Below are 20,695 nucleotides of genomic sequence, written 5' to 3' on the forward strand. Positions count from 1 at the left end.
GTGACGACGAAGAAAAATAGAAACCGTTTCTAAAATAGAATCATTGCTGCGTCACTTCACATGTAGTTAGGACACGGTGTAAAAGAGCTGTTATTAAAAACAAAAACAATATAAATAACAAATTGTGTGCTGGAATAAGAGCAAGGTGATCTTGTGTGACTTCACTCAAGTCATTGCCAAAAAAAGTTGCAACATTCTGCATGTATCAAAGCCAACGATGTCTTCTTGCTATGTTTTTTAAAGAAATTTTCTGCTTCAATCACCAAGACAGATGTTATATTATATAAAATGAAGACGCTATCATGAATAACTTCACATAAAGTGAGGGTCAGATTAAGTTATAAGCATAATACTGTTAAAAAAGTAGCTGGAGAAGAGTGGATTTAAAGGTATTTGCATTTATTTAGTGCAGTAGACCAATATCAAGAGCAGAATCTCTCTTTTAGCTCATTAGCCAGAGGCTGTTGGCTTCGGATTTTGATTTCCTGTCTCAGATTCTGAGTGGGATCTGCCTGTCTGTCTGGCCGTGAATTATCTCTGTTTTTGTCTCCACACATTTTCCATACATCCTTTTTATGATTTCCTCTTAAGGTTGTGCTTTATTCGACATCGTATTTCTACAGTAATACAGTACAGATGATTTCCAGCGCTCAACATAAGCATATGGATGCCCATTCTAGTCTATGTTTAATTTATCTTGAATGACCATTAACCAGTTATTTAAGTTGTTGAGAAGCTGGTTTTCACAATCGCTAGCTCTCATTCTTTCAGAGTCTCACTGGATTTCTAAAACTGCACATGGCCTTGATCACATAAGGAAATAATTGGAGCTGAAAACAGCCCACACGTGTCCCAGTTACTCTGCCAATGTCTTAGGAAAGACTTTATTGCCTCTCTCTGAACTCTAGAGAGGATTTATTCCTATTTCTGCCTTTATTTTGTTGCTGATGTCATAAAACAAACAAACAAAAAAAAAAAAATGGTTGGATCCAGAAAAAAAGATGTTCTTTAAATTGCTTGCTGTTGACTTGTTTGTATCAAAACTGAGCAAAGGCAAGTAAACATGTAAACAAAGCCTTCATGTTGTAGCCCAACCATGAGTGCGTAACAATATACAGAGGAATTATGACCTGGATCGTTAGAGCATGATTTTTCAATGAAGATTCGATCTCATTAATCTACTCGCTCAATCAAAATGCTCCAGTTTAATGGGCTGTGCTATTGGTCCAGACCTATTCCACATGGAAACACTAGATTTGGTGGCATGTTCAAGCTGTTCGCTATAATATGCTACAGAATTCACTTCCTTTACACTAGTTGTATTTAAAAACTATGTTAAACTCTGTAATATAAAGGGTTCTTTGAGGAAAAGGGTTCCTTGCATCCAAACTGTAAGCTGAACTGACATTTTAGATGTTTGTTCTTCAGTCCTTGGCATGGAGGGATGATGTATCAAATGTTCTCTTTCATCCTTTGATTCCCCCCCCCCCCCTTTCTTTAATAAGCTCCAGATGGTTGTGCCCATTTAAAGTGTTATAAACCTGTTTTCTGTCAAAAAAGGGGAAAAAATGTTGATGCACGCTATAGTGTGGAGCAGTACAGTTCAGAGGTTTATAAACATAATGGTGTAGTAATTTGTCTCTGTAGTTATACCCCCTTTTTTAGAGCGTTTACTTGTTAACATTCCAGAGAGGGGGCTTGTAATGAGGGACGCTGGGGGCAAGATGATTGGATCCAGAGATTTTCACCAGATACACAATATTTGCTATTTCTGATGCTAGACAACTGAAAAGAATTGCATGCAAATAGTGTTTTATTTGAGTCTTGCTTTGAGTGATGATTCCAGATGTTAGCAGTGGCCGCATAGGGATTGATGCAGAATATATTTAACATGATGAAACTCATTGTTTTCTGATGTTGAAATAAACCGCAATGACATACAGCAAGAGTTTGTTTCCTCTTCATCTTCAGAGACTGACTGGATCTGTTTTTACTAGTCATCTATGTTTGTTAAACTGTTTGCTTTCAGGGCTGCCAATCCATTCTGTTTAATCATTTCTCGCTTCTGGTCTTCAAGATTTGTCCAGTTACAAAACGATGGCCAACATGAAATCAGTTGAGTTAACGCTTGATTGAAAATATAAGAATAAATACTTCATTATCACAGCTTTTGCACATGTGTTGCATGCAGATCATGCAGATAAGTCTATAATTATTATCAAATGACAAAAGAATTGTTTTTCTCAAATGCCTGGACTCTGATTGGACCCTGAGGACTTCATTGCTCAGATTTGCTTAATGTATCTGTAACTCTTCATTAGCTTCTCAAACTGTAGGTCACAATAGCTCAAGCATTTAAATGTTAAGGAAGACTTAATTAAACATATTTATAACTCAGCCACCCACAGTAAATGTGCAAGAATTTTTTTAATAAAACTTGTAAAGGCTGCTTGAGGCCTTTATGGTTTCTGTGAGACCAAATTAGACTGCCTTGTGAGATCTTGGATGATTTCTTACTTTTAACAACTCATTTGTCTCATTGTCCTGGAATAAGGGTGTGATCATGGTTGGCCATCTTCCCTCATTTCCAATATAACAAAGTAGAAATGGAAATAAAAATTATTTTTTCTTTAAAATTGGGTATATTGGCTATTTTTGTTATAATATAAATACAAGTTGTACACATGCTGTACATACCAGATTAATTGAATAGTGGTGTGGTGGAAGTGGTATAGGTAGCGGAGTCCAAAATAGTTGACATATTTAGCATTTCAGTACTCTTAAAAATTAGGAAAAATTCAATAAAGAGACAACAGAAAAGTTGAAATCTATTATAATTTACCCTTAAACTAGGAAGAGCATATTTTGAATCATTCAGGGGCACAAGAAAGTTCCCCTAAGTGAAGAATCATCCTAATATATTTCAGTCCCAAGTATCAAATCAAAAATCAACTCAAACATGGACCAATTTCTGTGTGTAGTGTGGAAAAATGTATTTTTGTGGCCATGGAAATTTCCATCACAAGTGTTCTGTTGCATTGGGCAAGTGTGAGTGGGTCTTATAGCAGGTACAAAGAAAAAAGAGAGCGACTTCCTGAGTCTAAATGAAACACAGCTGTTGCACAGGCATGGATGCAGGCCTCAGTGTTTCTCTCTCTCTCTCCCCCAATCTCCTGCCACAGTTTAACAACCTCATCTCACACAGAGTTAAAGCAGCACTTTTGTTGTCCAAATTTTAATATGATCCATCATGATATCTTTAGGATTCAAACTCTGAAGTGTTGACTAGGAAAGTAGTACATTAACATACAGTAAGTTCGCCTGTTGTGTGTTATACTTTAACTTCATTCAGACTGTTTGACTAGTTATTTTCTCTTTGGGAATTTCCTGGATCTGAACCTGTCACTGCTGACCTGTTAAAATTAACACTAGCCACTTTCCAGACCCTCCCTAAAGCCCTGTAGTAAAGGGCAAGGTATGGTGATCCATTCCACGGCCTCAGTTTGCTTTTCCCTATAGGTTTTTCCATGTGTGTGAGTTACAAACATTAAATGTGTGGGTGTTTGGATGTGTGCTGGATGCGAATGTTTATAGATAATGTTGTCATGTACAGTCTGCAGAGACTGCATTAATCTATTTGGCAAGTGTGTAAGAGGTTTGAACAAGAAAATATTTTAAGTAAGGATAAGAATGGTAAAGAAATTAAGTCGTATTCTGAAATTCCTATATAGAACAATAGATCCTTTTCATGAACTGTAATGACACATTTTAATGGTCATCAATATTGTAAATCCTGCAAAGTTTTTTACATTTTCATTTTAAGCACACTATACATTGTATTATATTAACTTTGCATCAAATTACAAAAAACTAGTTAGCGCTGCTTTGAGGGTGTTCAAGCATTAACTTCTGACTGCCGTTATCAATCGCTCTCTATTTTTTTCCTCTTTTTGAAAGTTGTGAAAACACTATATTGTGGACTTTTTCTTTAGCTATTTGCGCAAATAGAAACACAAAATATATTTAATGAAGTCTCTCATTCACCGCTATAAAAGTTTACCCAACTATGACGACTTGAGTAAACCGGAAATGTGAAAAGGGTCTATTCTAGTTCCTTAAAGGATCCATTAACAATTGTTTTTGTACCGTAAAGGAATAAATATTTGGAAAAAGAAACAATTCCATTGCCATATGATGACATAATTTCAATCATAAATAGAAAACATGAAGTGTTTATATTACAAACATACTTCGGAATCAGACTACATTGGTTGCGTTGTAAGCATTTGATTCACTTAAAAGAACCGGTTAATTAGAGTCATTCGTTCGGGAATGGGACTACATTGCGCTGTTTGCTGTTGATTCACTAAGGCTACATTCAGACTGTCAGATTTATCAAGTGTGAATGGCCAAAAACACATGATAAGTGATTTTTAAAAATGCATTTCGAGCTACATTCATATGTGGTTTGAAATCTTATTCAAATCGCATTTCTGGAAATCCATTTCAGTCTGACTACTATCGGATTTTGTGTGGTTAAAGGTGCCCTAGATTATGTTTTTAAAAGATGTAATATAAGTCTAAGGTGTCCCCTGAATGTGTCTGTGAAGTTTCAGCTCAAAATACCCCATACATTTTTTTTAATTAATTTTTTTAACTGCCTATTTTGGGGCATAATTATAAACACGCCGATTTTATGCTGCGGCCCCTTTAAATCCCGTGCTCTCCGCCCACAGAGCTCGCGCTTGCCTTGAACAGTGCCTTAACAAAGTTTACACAGCTAATATAACCCTCAAAATGGATCTTTACAAAGTGTTCGTCATGCATGCGGCGGATTATGTGAGTATTGTATACTGTTATATTGTTTACTTCTGATTTTGAATGAGTTTGATAGTGCTCCGTGGCTAACGGCTAATGCTACTCTGTTGGAGAGATTTATAAAGAATGGAGTTGTGTTTATGAATTATACAGACTGCAAGTGTTTAAAAATGAAAATAGCGACGGCTCTCTTGTCTCTGTGAATACAGTAATAACCGATGGTAACTTTAACCACATTTAACAGTACATTAGCAACATGCTAACGAAACATTTAGAAAGACAGTTTACAAATATCACTAAAAATATCATGTTATCGTGGATCATGTCAGTTATTATTGCTCCATCTGCCATTTTTCGCTATTTTTCTTGCTTGCTTACCTAGTCTGATGATTTGGTTGTGCGCATCCAGACGTTAATACTGGCTGCCCTTGTCTAATGCCTTTTATAATGTTGGAAACATGGGCTGGCATATGCAAATATTGGGGGCGTACACCCCGACTGTTACGTAACAGTCAGTGTTATGTTGAGATTCGCCTGTTCTTCGGAGGTCTTTTAAACAAATGAGATTTATATAAGAAGGAGGAAACAATGGAGTTTGAGACTCACTGTATGTCATTTCCATGTACTGAACTCTTGTTATTTAACTATGCCAAGATAAATTCAAATTTTTCATTCGAGGGCACCTTTAAGGTGACGTTTTCACGCCACGTAAAACGTAAACATCAGACGTTGTTATAGGAAGCATGCTGAAAGTCACTGCAGAAACAAGGTTGTGTTGTTGCAAAGTGCTGGACGATGTAAATAATGTTGTAAATAAGACAACATCTGTATTGCAAACCCCACCATGTTGCGATTTATGTTGTTGTTTTTGGCGTATGCCTACCAATGCAACAGCATTACCATAGAAACCAATGCAGATATTCTGGAAAATGAAAGAACGGCATGAACACACAAATCGGATCTGAACAGTTGTGATACACGTTGCGGACAGTCAATAATTTTAGATGAGATTCCAATTGGATTTGGACTGAAAGTGTGAACGTAGCCTAAATGAACCGGCGTAGAGTCATTCATTCTAAAGTCTTTTGTGCTGTAGATTTAGCAACTATGTTGCTGTGTAATTGTTGAACTACTGCAGGTAACTCCATCGGTTCGGTGGGAACATGTGCGGGAAGAAATTAGTTTCAGAATTAACCAGAAAAAAAATTGAATAAGAAGCAGTTCTCATTCCCAACCCTAGTTGTGAGTGTAACATGTTTGCTTGTTTCAGAGCACAAATATAAGTGTCCCACCTTGGAATTCCAGCTATCTGATAGAGAGCACATCTGTATTTCTTCAGTGAAATCAGCTTTTCCCTCCTGATTTCGAAAGAATGTGTGAAAAGTGTAGGAAGGCAAGCTGTGTGGTTAATCTAGCTTCAGTGATGTAAGTCGGGAGCAATTTGTCCATCTCTAGTTAATAGTTTTCATTAGGTGAAAGAAACACAGCAATAAACACTCTACAGCAATGTAAAAGTGAAGCATTTATTGTTTTCTTTTCTCTCTCTCCTTTGAACACCAAATGACCCATAGCCAGAGGTTGTAATGTTGCTTGTTTACATGGTGTGGTTTGGTTATAGTTGAGTGAGGGTGGGTAGGCCACTTCTGATCTCCCCCACACAGACCACCTCACCAAACCCTCGATGTAAACCCCCCTGCATCCTGGGCCATAGCTCAGAGGGCCCTTTGAGGCGCTCTGCCATGATGTTTACACAGATGTGTGGGTCTAAGGACAAGCTCTTCAGCGACCTGCCCACCCCCAGCTCTCTCCTGGGGCTTTCATTTTAGCCTGACCTGGATGCCATGGCTGCCACTCCGACCATATGCTGACAAGTCAAACAAGGATGTGAGCCTCGTTGTGGAATGTCTGGAGTTTTCTGGAGATAGTGGACATGTTTATTTGCTAAGCCTCAACTTAAACACAACAGGGGTCCACTTTGCTCAAAAACATGCAGCGTGTGGCGAATTCGACGTCATTGTCTGTTATGTACCGTTCAAACTTGTTGTTTGACCTAGTGTGACACGATTTACAGTTGACCGCATGTTCCCTCTAAATCGAAGGGGAAACAATTTTGCTCAATAGTAATCTGAACCAGACTGACACAAATCAGTCATTTTTGTTCAGGACAAGCATGACACATGGTCTCTTGCCACAGTAAGCCCCGATGGTGTAGTTTCAGCTTGACTCTTGAAAACAAACAGAGGGGCAGTTATTCGCTTACACCATCATCATGTGGTAAAACTTTGTGATCTCTAAAGCTGCTTTGCGTGAAATCGCTGAAATAGTTGTCCCTTGGAATTTGTGTTTTTTCTTCAAGTAATTTCCTGAAGGTGTTTCAGTGTTTTCTAAACTTAGCCAAGTCTAAAACTTGAATGAAAAGCATATGTCAACATCAACATGTCAAACATGATGATTAGAAAGACCATAAAAATATGCTAATGCAAGAAAAACAACACAGACATTCTTCATAATGTCTTCTTTGTGTCACAGAAGAAAGTCATACAGGTTTGGAACAACATTAGGGTGGGTAAATGAAGATGATTTGTGAGTGAACTATTTATTTTAGGAACCAGTCAGTTTCCTGATTTTTTCCTGTCAGAGTTTGAGTTGTTATTTAAAGTATTAGTTCACTTTAAAATGAAAATTAGCCCAAGCTTTATTCACCCTCAAGCCATCCTAGGTGTATATGACTTTCTTCTTTCTGATGAACACAATCCGAGATATATTAATAAATATCCTGATGCATCCAGAAGGCCTTTATTAACCCCCCGGAGCCGTGTGGAGTACGTTTATGATGGATGGATGTGGATGGAGGCACTTTCTTCAGCTCATACGTGTTGATCCAGCTCACTGCCATTATAAAGCTCGGATGTGTCAGGATATTTAATATATCTCCTATTGTGTTCATCAGAAAGAATAAAGTCATATACACCTAGGATGGCTTGAGGGTGAGTAATGCTTGGGCTAATTTTCATTTGAAAGTGAACTAATCCTTTAAGAATTATATGTATTTACATCATGCTAAAAAAGCATTTTCAATGTTTGATGCGGTGGTATTTTGTGTTGCAGGTATCCAGGAGGGAAGTGAATGCACTAAATGTAAAAATGACTGGGCCCTGAGGGTGGCCATTGCTCTTCTGTATGTGCTTTGTGCGCTGCTCACCATAGCTGTGGCTGTGCTGGGATACAAAGGTAGGAAGTCTTCTGATCATTGTCTTTGAAGATACTCTCTCATTCATCTTTTTGAATGAGATGTGACATGCATAATGTTTGCATTTTCAGCCTTTCAGTACAGTACAGACAATTCCTGCTGTCTGTTGTTTAGATCAGAAACTTGGATAATCTAGGTTCATTGGGTTTATAATTTTTTATATCCAGCTAATATGTATCAAGAATGTGCCATAATTTAACATTCACCATCATTTCTGCCGTTCAGTTTTGAACTTTGGCTCACTTTATTATTTGTCCTGACATAAGGCAACCATATTGCACCGTAGAAACAAGATATTTTTCCAAATATTGTCAGTCGTATTATCACAGTGGCATCTGCTTTCTCTATTAGCTGGGAAAGCCAGAGCACTGTGAAACAGAGCATCACAGTTTATTTTGTCTGGTGCCAATCAGGATAAGATAATGCATGTTGTTGTCTTCCTGAAGGCCATGGTAAAATAGAGGTATTTTTCTAGCTTTTGAATAGAATTTTGTTTTTAATAATTTTAGTCAGTTGTGTGATTAGCATTCCTATAGCTAACAGTGCTAATGGGTTTGATTCTCAAGGAATGAATGAACTGATCAAATGTATGCCTTTTTTGCCATTAAATGTTTTAGAAGAAAAGAGATAATATTATATTAAGGCATTACAAATTAATTTAAAGGATTAGTCCACTTTTAAATAAACTTTTCCTGATAATTTACTCACCCCCATGTCATCCAAGATGTCCATGTCTTTCTTTCTTCAGTCGTAAAGAAATTAAAGTTTTTGATGAAAACATTCCAGGATTTTTCTCCATATAGTGGACTTCAATGGGCACCAAACAGTTGAAGGTCATAATTAGTTTCACTGCAGCTTCAAATTGTTCTACAGGATCCCAGATGAGAAATAAGGGTCTTATCTAGTGAAACCATCGCTCATTTTCTGAAAAAAATTTTAAAATTATATAAGTTTTAACCAGAAATGCTCATCTTGAACTAGCTCTCTTCTTCTTCTCCTCTATTAGAATTCCGGCAGTGTAGACACTGCTAAGTGCAATACTGCCCTCCACAGGTCAAAGTTTGAACTAATTGTTATATACTATTGAACTAGCATATAGCATATAAAAATTAGTTCAAACTTTGACCTGTGGAGGGCAGTAATACACTTAGCAGTGTCTACACTGCCGGAATTATAATAGAGGAGAAGAAGAAGAGAGCTAGTTCAAGATGAGCATTTCTCGTTAAAACTTATATAATTTTCATTTTTTTTTCAGAAAATGAGTGATGGTTTCACTAGATAAGACCCTTATTTCTCATCTGGGATCGTGTAGAACAATTTGAAGCTGCAGTGAAACTAATTATGACCTTCAACTGTTTGGTGCCCATTGAAGTCCACTATATGGAGAAAAATCCTGGAATGTTTTCATCAAAAACTTTAATTTCTTTACGACTGAAGAAAGAAAGACATGGACATCTTGGATGACATGGGGGTGAGTAAATTATCAGGAAAAGTTTATTTAAAAATGGACTAATCCTTTAAGGCAGCAGCTATTTACTCTAAGTGAAAATAGCAATATATTACACTAAGTGACAATAGCAGGTAAAAACGGTCCTTGAACAAAGTATACATAATTTACTTTTGAAAACATTATTAAAGACCAGATATATTTGAAGGAATGTTTTATTAATGTTATTGGAAGAATGTTTGTTCATATCTTTAACTGAACCTTGACAGAATGTTAGGATAAAAGTATCTGCTAAAATATGTAAATGATTATCATGTAATAAGACTAAAATAAGACTGTACTAGTATAGTTTACACTCATTCACTAATATTGATTGTTTTCTAATTTCATCCCTGTATCTTTAAATGGAATAACTGAACTTCTACAAAGCACCCCAAATCTGAAATGGAAAGTGTCTCCTTGCTTATTTACTTTTCAGTGAATTTGATCTGATCGTCCAGATCATGTGTCCATTGAGTCCATATGTGTCCTCTGGTTTTGTAAAGCCCTAATGCCAACCAGATGAGAAGACCATGTAAAGCAGCAAGTCTCACTGCAAACCTGCTCCAGAGGAGATTTTATGCCTTAGCAGTAATTTGTTGTCTCGAAACCCACAGGTTGATTGACAGGGACTTTGTTGCATTCTGAATACAGTGCATGTTTCCTTTGTTGGCAGTGCCAGGGTGAATCTGGTCACATTATGCTTATTCTGTATCACTTCTAAACAGTCTCCCGAACAGCTTCATATCAACATAAGTTTTTAATTGCATATTCAGATTTAGTCCAGTTAGTGCCTCAATAATCTTATTTAGATCAAGTCCTCGTAATACAGCTAAGAGAACTCCGTTCAAAAATAACATGGCCTATACAAGAAAGAAAGGAGAGTGAGAGGCCAGGAGACTGAGACGAGGAACTGGCAGTGTTGACCTCCTGCCGACAGACTCCCAGTGTGAAAATGACCAACAAGCCTTTGAAATGGACCTCCATGTTTTGTTTTTCCCCTACAGCATATATTTGTTCTGTGTTTGGTTACACAAGCGCAGTCAGGAATGCTAACACCCAAGATCTTTGATGTGTTTGAATTTGCTGGCAGTGAATAGCTAAGTGCTGCATGTCTGAATGAAACATGAGTTAAAAACATTGAGAGCAAATACACTGGAGAGCAAAGAGGATGACTTTATTTTTTCATTCATGTTTGACCACCAGTGAGAAATTCAATGGGATAAACACTGGGCTCAAGAGGGGGATTTGATTCCATTCTGGGACTTTGTCATAATAGCCTGTAAGATCGCCTTCTGACCGTTCCAAAGAAAATGACAAATGTGACAGTTGGTATTTTAATCATATACCTCTTACTAAAAGAATCAAGCAGAATGCACAGTGAAAGCGCCATCTAGTGGTGCATGTGAACACGTAACTCTAGAATCAAGATGTTTACAACAATGTACATAAGAACATAAATGGCCTGGTCATGGTTATGGCAGGTTATATTAACATTTTAGCCCTTAGGCATTTTAAACTGGGGTTTCATTATTGTACAAATCAGGGATGAGACCAAAATCTGTCCTTGAATATCTATAGTGGTGCCAGCAAGACTGCTAGGAATTACCACAAAGGCTCACAAGATGCTCAGATAAAGACTCCTCAGGATCCATTCCAAATTCCAGAGGAAATTAAGTGTCATGTATTTCCTGTATGACTATATGTGTGGAATTTTTGTTGTATTTTTGTGCATGTGCACTGGACAAGTTAAAATGTTGAATCATGTCGACACAGGTCAAAACTATCAGCATTTTGAAGGAAATTTCAGAGATGAGTCTCAAGCAGCCTCTTGACTCGTGACTTTGTTAAAGGTGCCCTAGAATGTTTTTTCACAAGATGTAATTTAAGATTTTTTTAAATTAATTTTTTTAACTGCCTATTTTGGGGAATCATTAAATATGCACCGATTCAGGCTGCGGCCCCTTTAAATCCTCACGCTACCTGCCCCCGAGCTTTCGACTTTAATACAGTGCATAAACAAAGTTCACACGGCTAATATAACCCTCAAATGGATCTTTACAAAATGTTCGTCATGCATGCTGCATGCATGCATCGATTCCTGTGAGTATAGTATTTATTTGGATGTTTACATTTGATTCTGAATGAGTTTGATGCTGTGCTTCGTGGCTAAAGCTAACATTACACACTGTTGGAGAGATTTATAAAGAATGAAGTTGTCTTTATGAATTATACAGACTGCAAGTGTTTCAAAATGAAAATAGCGACGGCTCTTGTCTCCGTGAATACAGTAATAAACGATAGTAACTTTAACCACATTTAACAGTACATTAGCAACATGCTAACGAAACATTTAGAAAGACAATTTACAAATATCACTAAAAATATCATGATATCATGGATCATGTCAGTTATTATTGCTCCATCTGCCATTTTTCGCTATTGTTCTTGCTTGCTTACCTAGTCTGATGATTCAGCTGTGCACAGATCCAGACGTTAATACTGGCTGCCCTTGTGTAATGCCTTGAACATGAGCTGGCATATGCAAATATTGGGGGCGTACATATTAATGATCCCGACTGTTACGTAACAGACTGTGTTATGTTGAGATTCGTCTGTTCTTCGGAAGTCTTTTAAACAAATGAGATTTACATAAGAATGAGGAAACAATGGTGTTTGAGACTTACTGTATGTCATTTCCATGTACTGAACTCTTGTTATTCAACTATGCCAAGGTAAATTCAATTTTTAATTCTAGGGCACCTTTAAGGATTTACAATATTTTTCTAGTCCATAGTGCAGACAATGTTTGATTGGCATCTGTAATGTGTGTCCCACAGTGGTCCAAAGGATGGATAATGTAACAGAAGGTATGGAGAATTATGGAGGGAAAATCATGGCTGTAGAGACAGACCTCAAGAAACTTGGTAAGTCCAGTAGACCTGAGATGTTGCCTTTTAGATATCACATAACTGGCTTAATGACGTGACACAAATTTTTTACATCCTGTCTATTATTTTTTTCAAAAATAGATTAAAAGTGCATGTCACACATTCAATGATTTGAATACACCTTTTCTCTGATGAGCATGTTTTTAATTTTTTAACTAAAATTCATATTTTAAATAAAATTTATATTTTTGGGGTGATATTATGTCAGAAATGATGATGTGATACAACTGCCCTAATGTCACAATGAAGGGAAAAAGCCTCATTATCAGAATTATTTTTTATTTTATTTTATTTTATTTTATTTTATTTTATTTTATTTTATTTATTTTATTTTATAAATTTGCTCCACTGCTTATATTTGATAAACTTTTCTCCAGAAAATTCATGTCATGTGGTGGAATATTTTTATGACAAGGCAAGGTTAGTCCAGGTTATATTATATAATGTGGTGTGATTTCTATGAATTAATAATTCATGATATTTGTAAAACAATTGTCTTGAAAAATATTTTAAAAGTATAAAATAAATAAATATATTAAAATATATGAATATATTGATTTTTAGTAATAATGTTACTACTTTTTACTTGATTACAAGTCATTAATATTCATTAAGAACAGCCCTTAAATATTAAATTAAATTAAATTAATCATTACATATTTATAATGGACACTCTTATATGTCATTGACTCAGCTGCTCTGAATCCATTTTTTTTTTCACTTAAATGAACTTCTGTATTTGATGGGCAGATGATGAAACGGGAGAGAAATCAGAGAACGCCACCAGTGAACTCCTCTCATTCAAGTTGGAAATTCAGACCTTGCAGAAGCAGCTCAGCGACATTGCCATGAAGGCTTCCAGCAACAAAGCTGTTCTCGATGAGCTACGGCTAGCCGGCGAGGACATGCAGAGCGGACACCTCTCACTGCGAGATCTGCTGGAGAGCAACGTCAACGTCATCAGCAAAGTAAACCACACCTTAAACTCATACAGCGGCCTGATTGACAAACTAAAGACTGACACGGCTCGGCTCCAGACCGATCTTCAGGTGCAGGCGAACGAACAGGGACGAAACACTCACAGCATCAGCACTCTGAACTTCACCCAGACCCAGCAGAGGAGCCTCATCAGCTCCCTCCAGAGGTCAGTTGAGGACACAAGCCAGGCTGTCCAGAAGCTTAAGAATGATTATCAGAGCCTTCAGCAGGTGGCTAGGCAGACCAAAGCGGATGCCGACTGGCTGAGGGAGAAGGTGCAGAACCTCCAGGCTTTAGCTGCTAATAATTCTGCACTGACTCGCTCTAACAGTGACTCTCTGGAGGACGTGACCTCTCAGCTGAACTCGCTTTCAGAGCAGGTGCAGAACGCCTCGGCCATCACCGACGGCCACGACCAGAGCCTGCGTGAGCTCATGGATCTGCAGCGAGACCACGACAATGCCACTTCCATGAAGTTTGATGCACTAGAGACACGTCTTGACCGCAATGAGGGGGAAATGGATCGCATTACAGGGAATGTTAGCTTCACCACGCAGCTGCTCGGAGCGATCAGCATGGACCTGAATGGTCTGCGCACCTGCGCCGAGACGGTGACCCGGCACTCGGACCTGCTGCTGGGGCTGAACAACAGTGTGACAGAAACTAAGGCGGACAGCACAGAGCTCAAAGCCCAACAGGAGGAACTCGCTACCAGGCTCGACAAAGAAGTCAGCAGCCTCTCCATAGTCATGGAGGAAATGAAACTGGTCGACAGCAAACACTCGCAGCTCATCACAAACTTCACTATCCTTCAGGGTAAGAGCTGAGGCTATAAAGCAAATGTAGACACTATTTAAAACAATTCTGTTTTGTTATACATAATTTAATATTTCTTTTTTATATTTTATTAATATATTTTATTTATTTATTTATTTATTATTATTATTATTATACAATATATTATATAAATTGTTGAAACAGCAAATTCCTGAATTGTAAAAAAAAAAAAAAAAAAAAAAAGTGAGCACAACAAAAATACAATGTGAAATGATTCACTAAAACAAATAAATAAATGACAAAAAATACTATATAGAGAATGTTTATTACTAAATATTCAAATATATATAAACAAAAAACAATTTAGAGGAGTTACCGATTTGATTTGATTCTAGGTGATTAAGGGAAGCTAATTATTGGTGTAATAATATATCTAATAAAATATATATAATTCAGAATACAGGATCATGTAGCCTGTATGAAATATTTTTAAAAGATTATTTTATATTATTTTATTAACATTTGTTAACTACACTGCAAAAAAAAAGAATTGTTGGTTTAACTTAAAAAAGTAAGTTAAATAGTTGCATTAAAAAAATTGAGTTCATTGAAATTAAAAATTTGAGTTAATACAATGAAGGCAATTGATTTAATCAACAGAAACTCAAAATATTATGTTATCTGAACAAAATTAATTATCTAAGTTGATTTGACAAAAGAAAAAATGTTCTGATAAGAAATCATGAAAATATTTAACATTAGTTAACATGAAATAATGAAAAATACTTACATTTATTAATCTTAGTTAATGTTATTTTAACATTTACTAATACATAATACTAAAACAATTTTCATTATATATACTATCTATTGGGTCAATATTTAGGTGTGTCGTACCGTAGCTGTGCTGACGACACCCAACTCTACTTACCAATAAAACGTAATGATAACTCTGCTATTCAGATACTGGTGGCTTGTCTTCATGAACTAAAAGTATGGCTCACTAACAACTTTATGTACCTAAATGATGATAAAAATCTAATTATTTAGTTTGGACCGAAAGAGAATGTGGATTTGAACATTATTGACCAGGGTACATTTACTTTACCTCACACCTTACTTCTGATGTTAAGGATTTAGGATTTTACCTTGATAGTAGACTTAGCTAGACAAGCAAATTAATGCTATTGTTAGAGCTAGCTTTTATCACCTTTGTCGATTTGCCAGTCAAACCCCTTTTAAGGGAAAAAAAAAAATTCATGGTTTTATTTCATCAGGGCTCGATAATCATTGTTTGTTGGGTTTGTTGGCATGCCACTGTTTGTTTACAAAGCCCTCAACAATCTAGCCCCCCCAATACCTTTCAGACTTAATTGCTATCCACGATCCATCCAGATTGCTTTTATCCATCCAGTTTGCTTTTTTGCTGGTTGCTGGTTCAGGTGTGTTTAATTAGGGTTGGAGCTAAACTTTGCAGGACAGTGGTCCTCCAGGACCGAGTTTGGACACCCCTGTTGTAACTGCATTGGTGTATTTTTTATGTACAACACTTTGGTAAAAAAAAAACAAAAGGTTGTTTTTAAATGTGCTTTATAAATAAACTGAAATTGAAATGATTAAAATCAAAAGTTATATCTGTTGAACTAACAATGAACAGTTGTATTTTTGTTAACAAATTCTATAATAAATATATTGCACATTGTTAGTTAACACATTAATTAACTTAAATGAATGGGACCTTGTCGTAAAATGTTACCAAAATATATTTTATAATTATTACATTTATAAAATTAAGATATTTGGAGATATAATTCACAGCCAAAACATGTCTTTGTGGTCATGTGGGGTACCATCTGAATCCATTAATCTCTTAGAATGAAACACTGATCAAAATCACCTCTCAATCTATGCTAATAACTCATTTTCACTACCAAAATTTTGTGCTTTTAGACAGTCGAGCGGAAGTTAATTCCTTTGTCTTTAATTTCAGGTCCTCCTGGTCCAAGAGGTCCTCGGGGAGACAAAGGGTCCCAGGGGCTGCCTGGCAAAGCTGGCCAGAAAGGTGAAATTGGTGAAAAAGGAGCACCTGGTATTGCTGGGCCTAAGGGAGAAAGGGGTCCAGCGGGGCCTCCTGGTGTGCCAGGGTTAAAAGGGCCACCTGGATCAAGAGGAAGCCCTGGGCCAAAGGGTTCACGAGGATCAGGGGGCAGGGCGGGGCCTTCAGGAGAGAAAGGTGACCCTGGTATACCTGGTCTGCCTGGAAGAGATGGTCAGCCAGGTCCTTCTGGGCCTCAAGGGCCCCAGGGACTCAGAGGGCCAGCTGGGCCTGCAGGACTGGAAGGAGCCCGTGGGCCCGTTGGCCCCATTGGCCCACCTGGACCTCCTGGATTACCAGGACTTCCTGCACCAGTAGTTTTGCCCCCGGTAGATCCACAAGGCTTTGTCAACCGCCAGGTAGCACCGCCTCCTACAAGTACACCAGGTACAGGCTTATTTCTACTTTCACTGTTTACATACACTTAATACAGGCAATTTATTTGATAATATGGTTTATACAGAATAAATAATGCTGTTTTCATGTAATGTGGTTAGCTTTTATATAAAATATGGATCTCAGAATATTTGTCATTTGTACTCTGAGATCTATTTTGTTCATTTCTATATAAGTTAAAGTGCCCCTATTATGCTTTTTTGAATATTATGTTTCATGCAGTGTGTAATATAGTTTTTTTGTGAACGCAAAAGGTCTGCAAAGTTTTAAAGATCAAAGTGCACAACAAATAAAGTTATTGTCTCCTAAAAGAAAGAATCGATTCTGAACTGCCGAAACAAGTCGTCAGCAATTCCGGTCTCACTTCCTGGTTTCCAGTTCCTGGAAATTCCTGGAATTCCGGTTTCACTTCCTATGTAACAATGTTACAAATTTGTATAATGCCAGCCTGTGGTCTTCATTGACTGCTCGTGTCGTGAACAACGTCTACTTTGACCCGCCCTCAAACACTGTAGTTGTAGCTGAGGTCTGGAAGAGTTTGGTTCGTGTTTTGGTTCAAAAGGTTGAGGACTCATGCTGGAATTGATAGGTAAAACCTTTTACAGTCTATGGGTAAAACCGACACCATTGTTACTGTTCATTTGTCTGGCTATCACCAGACCAAGCTCAATTTAAAATTGAACATTGGTCTGGGGAGTCTGTATGTATTTTCTACTGCACAAGAGGCGTGATCAACAAGCATTATTCACGCAATTGGATAGTCCTTCAGCCAATCAGATCAACGATCCGGGTGACGTACTTTGCAGAGCGACGCAAAAACTCCAGACAGGTTTAGTTTGTATTGGATAGTAGCATTGATCTGCGGTTTGCAGAAGCAGCAATGGCATCAAGCGATTTTTGCAGGTTGTGCAAAAAAAAAAACATGAAAGTGAGTGGTATTTACACCCACTCGAGCGATTTGTTTGCTAAACTAAAGAAGTCATTCAGCATCGTCGAGAGGTTAAAAGGAATTGGATTGACGGTCGTGCTTGCCGTTGCTTCTCTATCGTCATCGTGTTATACCCGCCAATAGTGAGCAAGGTGGATAAGCCAGTCTGTGATTGGTTCCTGCAAAAGTGTAACAGAAGCAGTAGAAATGAATGTACTGGTTTCCAGACTGAGTTGCCTGGCGAAATCAAATCGTCAGCAGATCAGACTGGGTTTACCCAGTCTAACTGTTCATATCACTGTGTATCAAGCGCCGAGAAAGCCTCTTTAGCTGAAATTCAGTTATAGTAATTGCCGTTTCGTTTCTAACATGCGCTGTAAGCGTTAGACCAGTCACAAACAGACTGGGCCATCTGATTAATCAGAGCAGAGTAGGGTTTCAGAAAGGAGGGGTTTAGAGAGACTGAATCTTCAAACAAACCATTTTCAGACTCTGAAAAATTAGGGAAAATGAAAGTGTTTTTTGACCTCGGATGCATGTAAACCTATTGAAGCTGACCTATTTGAACCTTTAAAATAGAATAATAGGGGCACTTTGAAAATTGTCAAAATTCCACAAACCACAATTTATAGTATGTAACTTATGTTACTTTTTAAAAAAATGTTTGTATACATGGTTGTATGGGACAGTACAAAAAGATGCATTGCACATAGAGATTATAGCACATGCTAGTTTGCACATCCATATCGATTTCCATTTTAACAACATGAAGACTTGAATTATATATAACCAGTCTGCATTTGTCATAAGTGCTACTTTTAAGCACAAATGGAGATGTGACAATATTTCTTATGTATTTTTTTTTTTTTATCTAAGGGTGCCCACCTCAGTGGAAGAGCTTCAGAGATAAATGTTACTACTTCTCAGCTCAAACAGAGAGTCTGAACTTTAATGAAACAATGGAAAGATGCAGCAACAAGAGTTCATCTATGCTGATTATCAATGATGAAGATGAGCAGGTAAATCTTGGATACTATTTCCGAACATATATACATCTTCAATTAACATCATTATCCATATTACTCTTGAGGTATCACTCTATAAATATGAGTGTTATTATCTCTCACAGCTATGGATAAAGAGGCAGATTTCTGGAAAGGGCTACTTTTGGCTGGGCCTCACAGATAGCGAAGATGAAAACATCTGGAGATGGGTGGATGGGAGCCTGCCCAACTATACGTGAGTAAATAACTGAATCCATGAAGTAAAATACCCATGAACTCTATTATTGTACCTCCAGTGTACACAAGTGTACATATTACATAATGTGTATCCAGTGAGGGGAGAATGCAGTGTTAGGAACTTAGGATACATTCCCCATTAGTCTTGTCTGCTTTTAATTTAAAGGAAATGGAAACCTGGACAGCCTGATAACTGGAGCCATGGTCACGAGGCTGGGGAAGACTGTGCAGGTTTAATACATGAGGGCAATTGGAATGACTTTTTCTGCACAGAACGCATTGGTTTCATTTGTGAACGAACTAATGAATGTAAGTTCTGATTCTTGCATGTTTTTCTAGCTTCTTTTTGTTGAAATGTGTTATCTGTTTGATGTGCTTTGATGAGTTCATATAATTCATTGAGGTATTTTTTCCATTATTCACAGCCAAAGTTCCAGTTTTATAGCATCTGTTATGAATGAACAGAGAATATTGGATATGACAATCACAGAGACAGTTCAGAAGACTTCTGTCACAGTATCCTCTCACAAAGCACGAACAATCGCTTCTTTGCCCAGAGATCAGCATACGTGACGGACGCAAAAGTAAACGTCATTGACAATCACGAGCAAGTCAAGACTGCAAACTATTTTAAATACACTGATCACCAGTCATGTTAATGATAAGTGAAAAGGCTGTAATGTATTGTAATCATGTGATTGTAAATACCTGTTTTACCTGTCATTAACAAAGCTGATGCCACATTAATCCAGTGCAATACAATGAAGCTTTGTAGCTGCTTTAATTAAAATAAAGCTTTGAACAGCCAACCATAATGATACAAATTAATATGTTGATATGTTTTAATGACTATAATCCAAAATTTGTTCACGCCAGAGTTTTACTTCTTAAGTCTTGGACATCAATGATGTGATTTTGTGAATAAATCTTTAACACTTTGATTTTTCAAATATTTGATTATGCAGTAGCTATGTATAAAATAGTTGTGTATTTGAATACATGTACATGTATGTAATCATCATGAAAGACCATGTTTTTATCTGAAATAAAATATAGTTGGTATTTTTCAATAAGCTCTATGTTGACATTTATATTATCCTTATTATTTATGTCTGAATGTGGAATGTCTCACTTGCATCAGTTTCCACTGCTGTATTGCCTTGCCTGCCTGTATGTGTGTGTGTGTGTGTGTATATATACAGTATATCACATAAGTGAGTACACCACTCACATTTTTGTAAATATTTTATTATATCATTTCATGTGACAACACTGAACAAATTATGCAGCCCCAGACCATGACACTCCCACCACCATGCTTGACTGTAGGCAAGACACACTTGTCTTTGTACTCCTCACCTGGTTGCCGCCACACATGCTTGACACCATCTGAACCAAATAATATTAGTCTGCTTTTCTTCAGCAAACTGTTTGAGGGCTTTCTTGTGCATCATCTTTAGAAGAGGCTTCCTTCTGGGGCGACAGACCAATTTGATGCAGCGTATGGTCTGAGCACTGACAGGCTGACCCCCCACCCCTTCAGCCTCTGCAGCAATGTTGGCAGCACTCCTAAGACTATTTCCCAAACAAAACCTCTGGATATGACACTGACCACGTGCACTCAACTTTGGTCGACCATGGCGAGGCCTGTTCTGATTGGAACCTGTCCTGTTAAACTGCTGATGGTCTTGGCCACCGTGCTGCAGCTCAGTTTCAGGGTCTTGGTAATCTTCTTATAGCCTACGCCATCTTTATGTAGAGCAACAATTCTTTTC

The 20,695-nt window shown here is 37.3% G+C and overlaps 1 protein-coding gene across 1 annotated transcript in view; it reads left to right on the forward strand.

The window, feature by feature from the left end:
- The window catches only part of colec12 (collectin sub-family member 12), a 38,171-nt gene extending 18,181 nt beyond the window's left edge, over positions 1 to 19,990 (forward strand). The window contains exons 3-10 of the mRNA XM_048162187.1: positions 7,927 to 8,049; positions 12,395 to 12,481; positions 13,256 to 14,299; positions 16,251 to 16,742; positions 18,556 to 18,698; positions 18,809 to 18,918; positions 19,087 to 19,229; positions 19,346 to 19,990. Of these exons, the coding sequence (XP_048018144.1) occupies positions 7,927 to 8,049; positions 12,395 to 12,481; positions 13,256 to 14,299; positions 16,251 to 16,742; positions 18,556 to 18,698; positions 18,809 to 18,918; positions 19,087 to 19,229; positions 19,346 to 19,365 (2,162 nt within the window). The 3' untranslated portion in view covers positions 19,366 to 19,990. The remainder of the gene's footprint in view (positions 1 to 7,926; positions 8,050 to 12,394; positions 12,482 to 13,255; positions 14,300 to 16,250; positions 16,743 to 18,555; positions 18,699 to 18,808; positions 18,919 to 19,086; positions 19,230 to 19,345) is intronic.
- Positions 19,991 to 20,695: the final 705 nt, after the last annotated feature.

Source organism: Megalobrama amblycephala, linkage group LG17, assembly GCF_018812025.1.
Source record: "Megalobrama amblycephala isolate DHTTF-2021 linkage group LG17, ASM1881202v1, whole genome shotgun sequence".
Lineage (NCBI taxonomy): Eukaryota > Metazoa > Chordata > Actinopteri > Cypriniformes > Xenocyprididae > Megalobrama > Megalobrama amblycephala.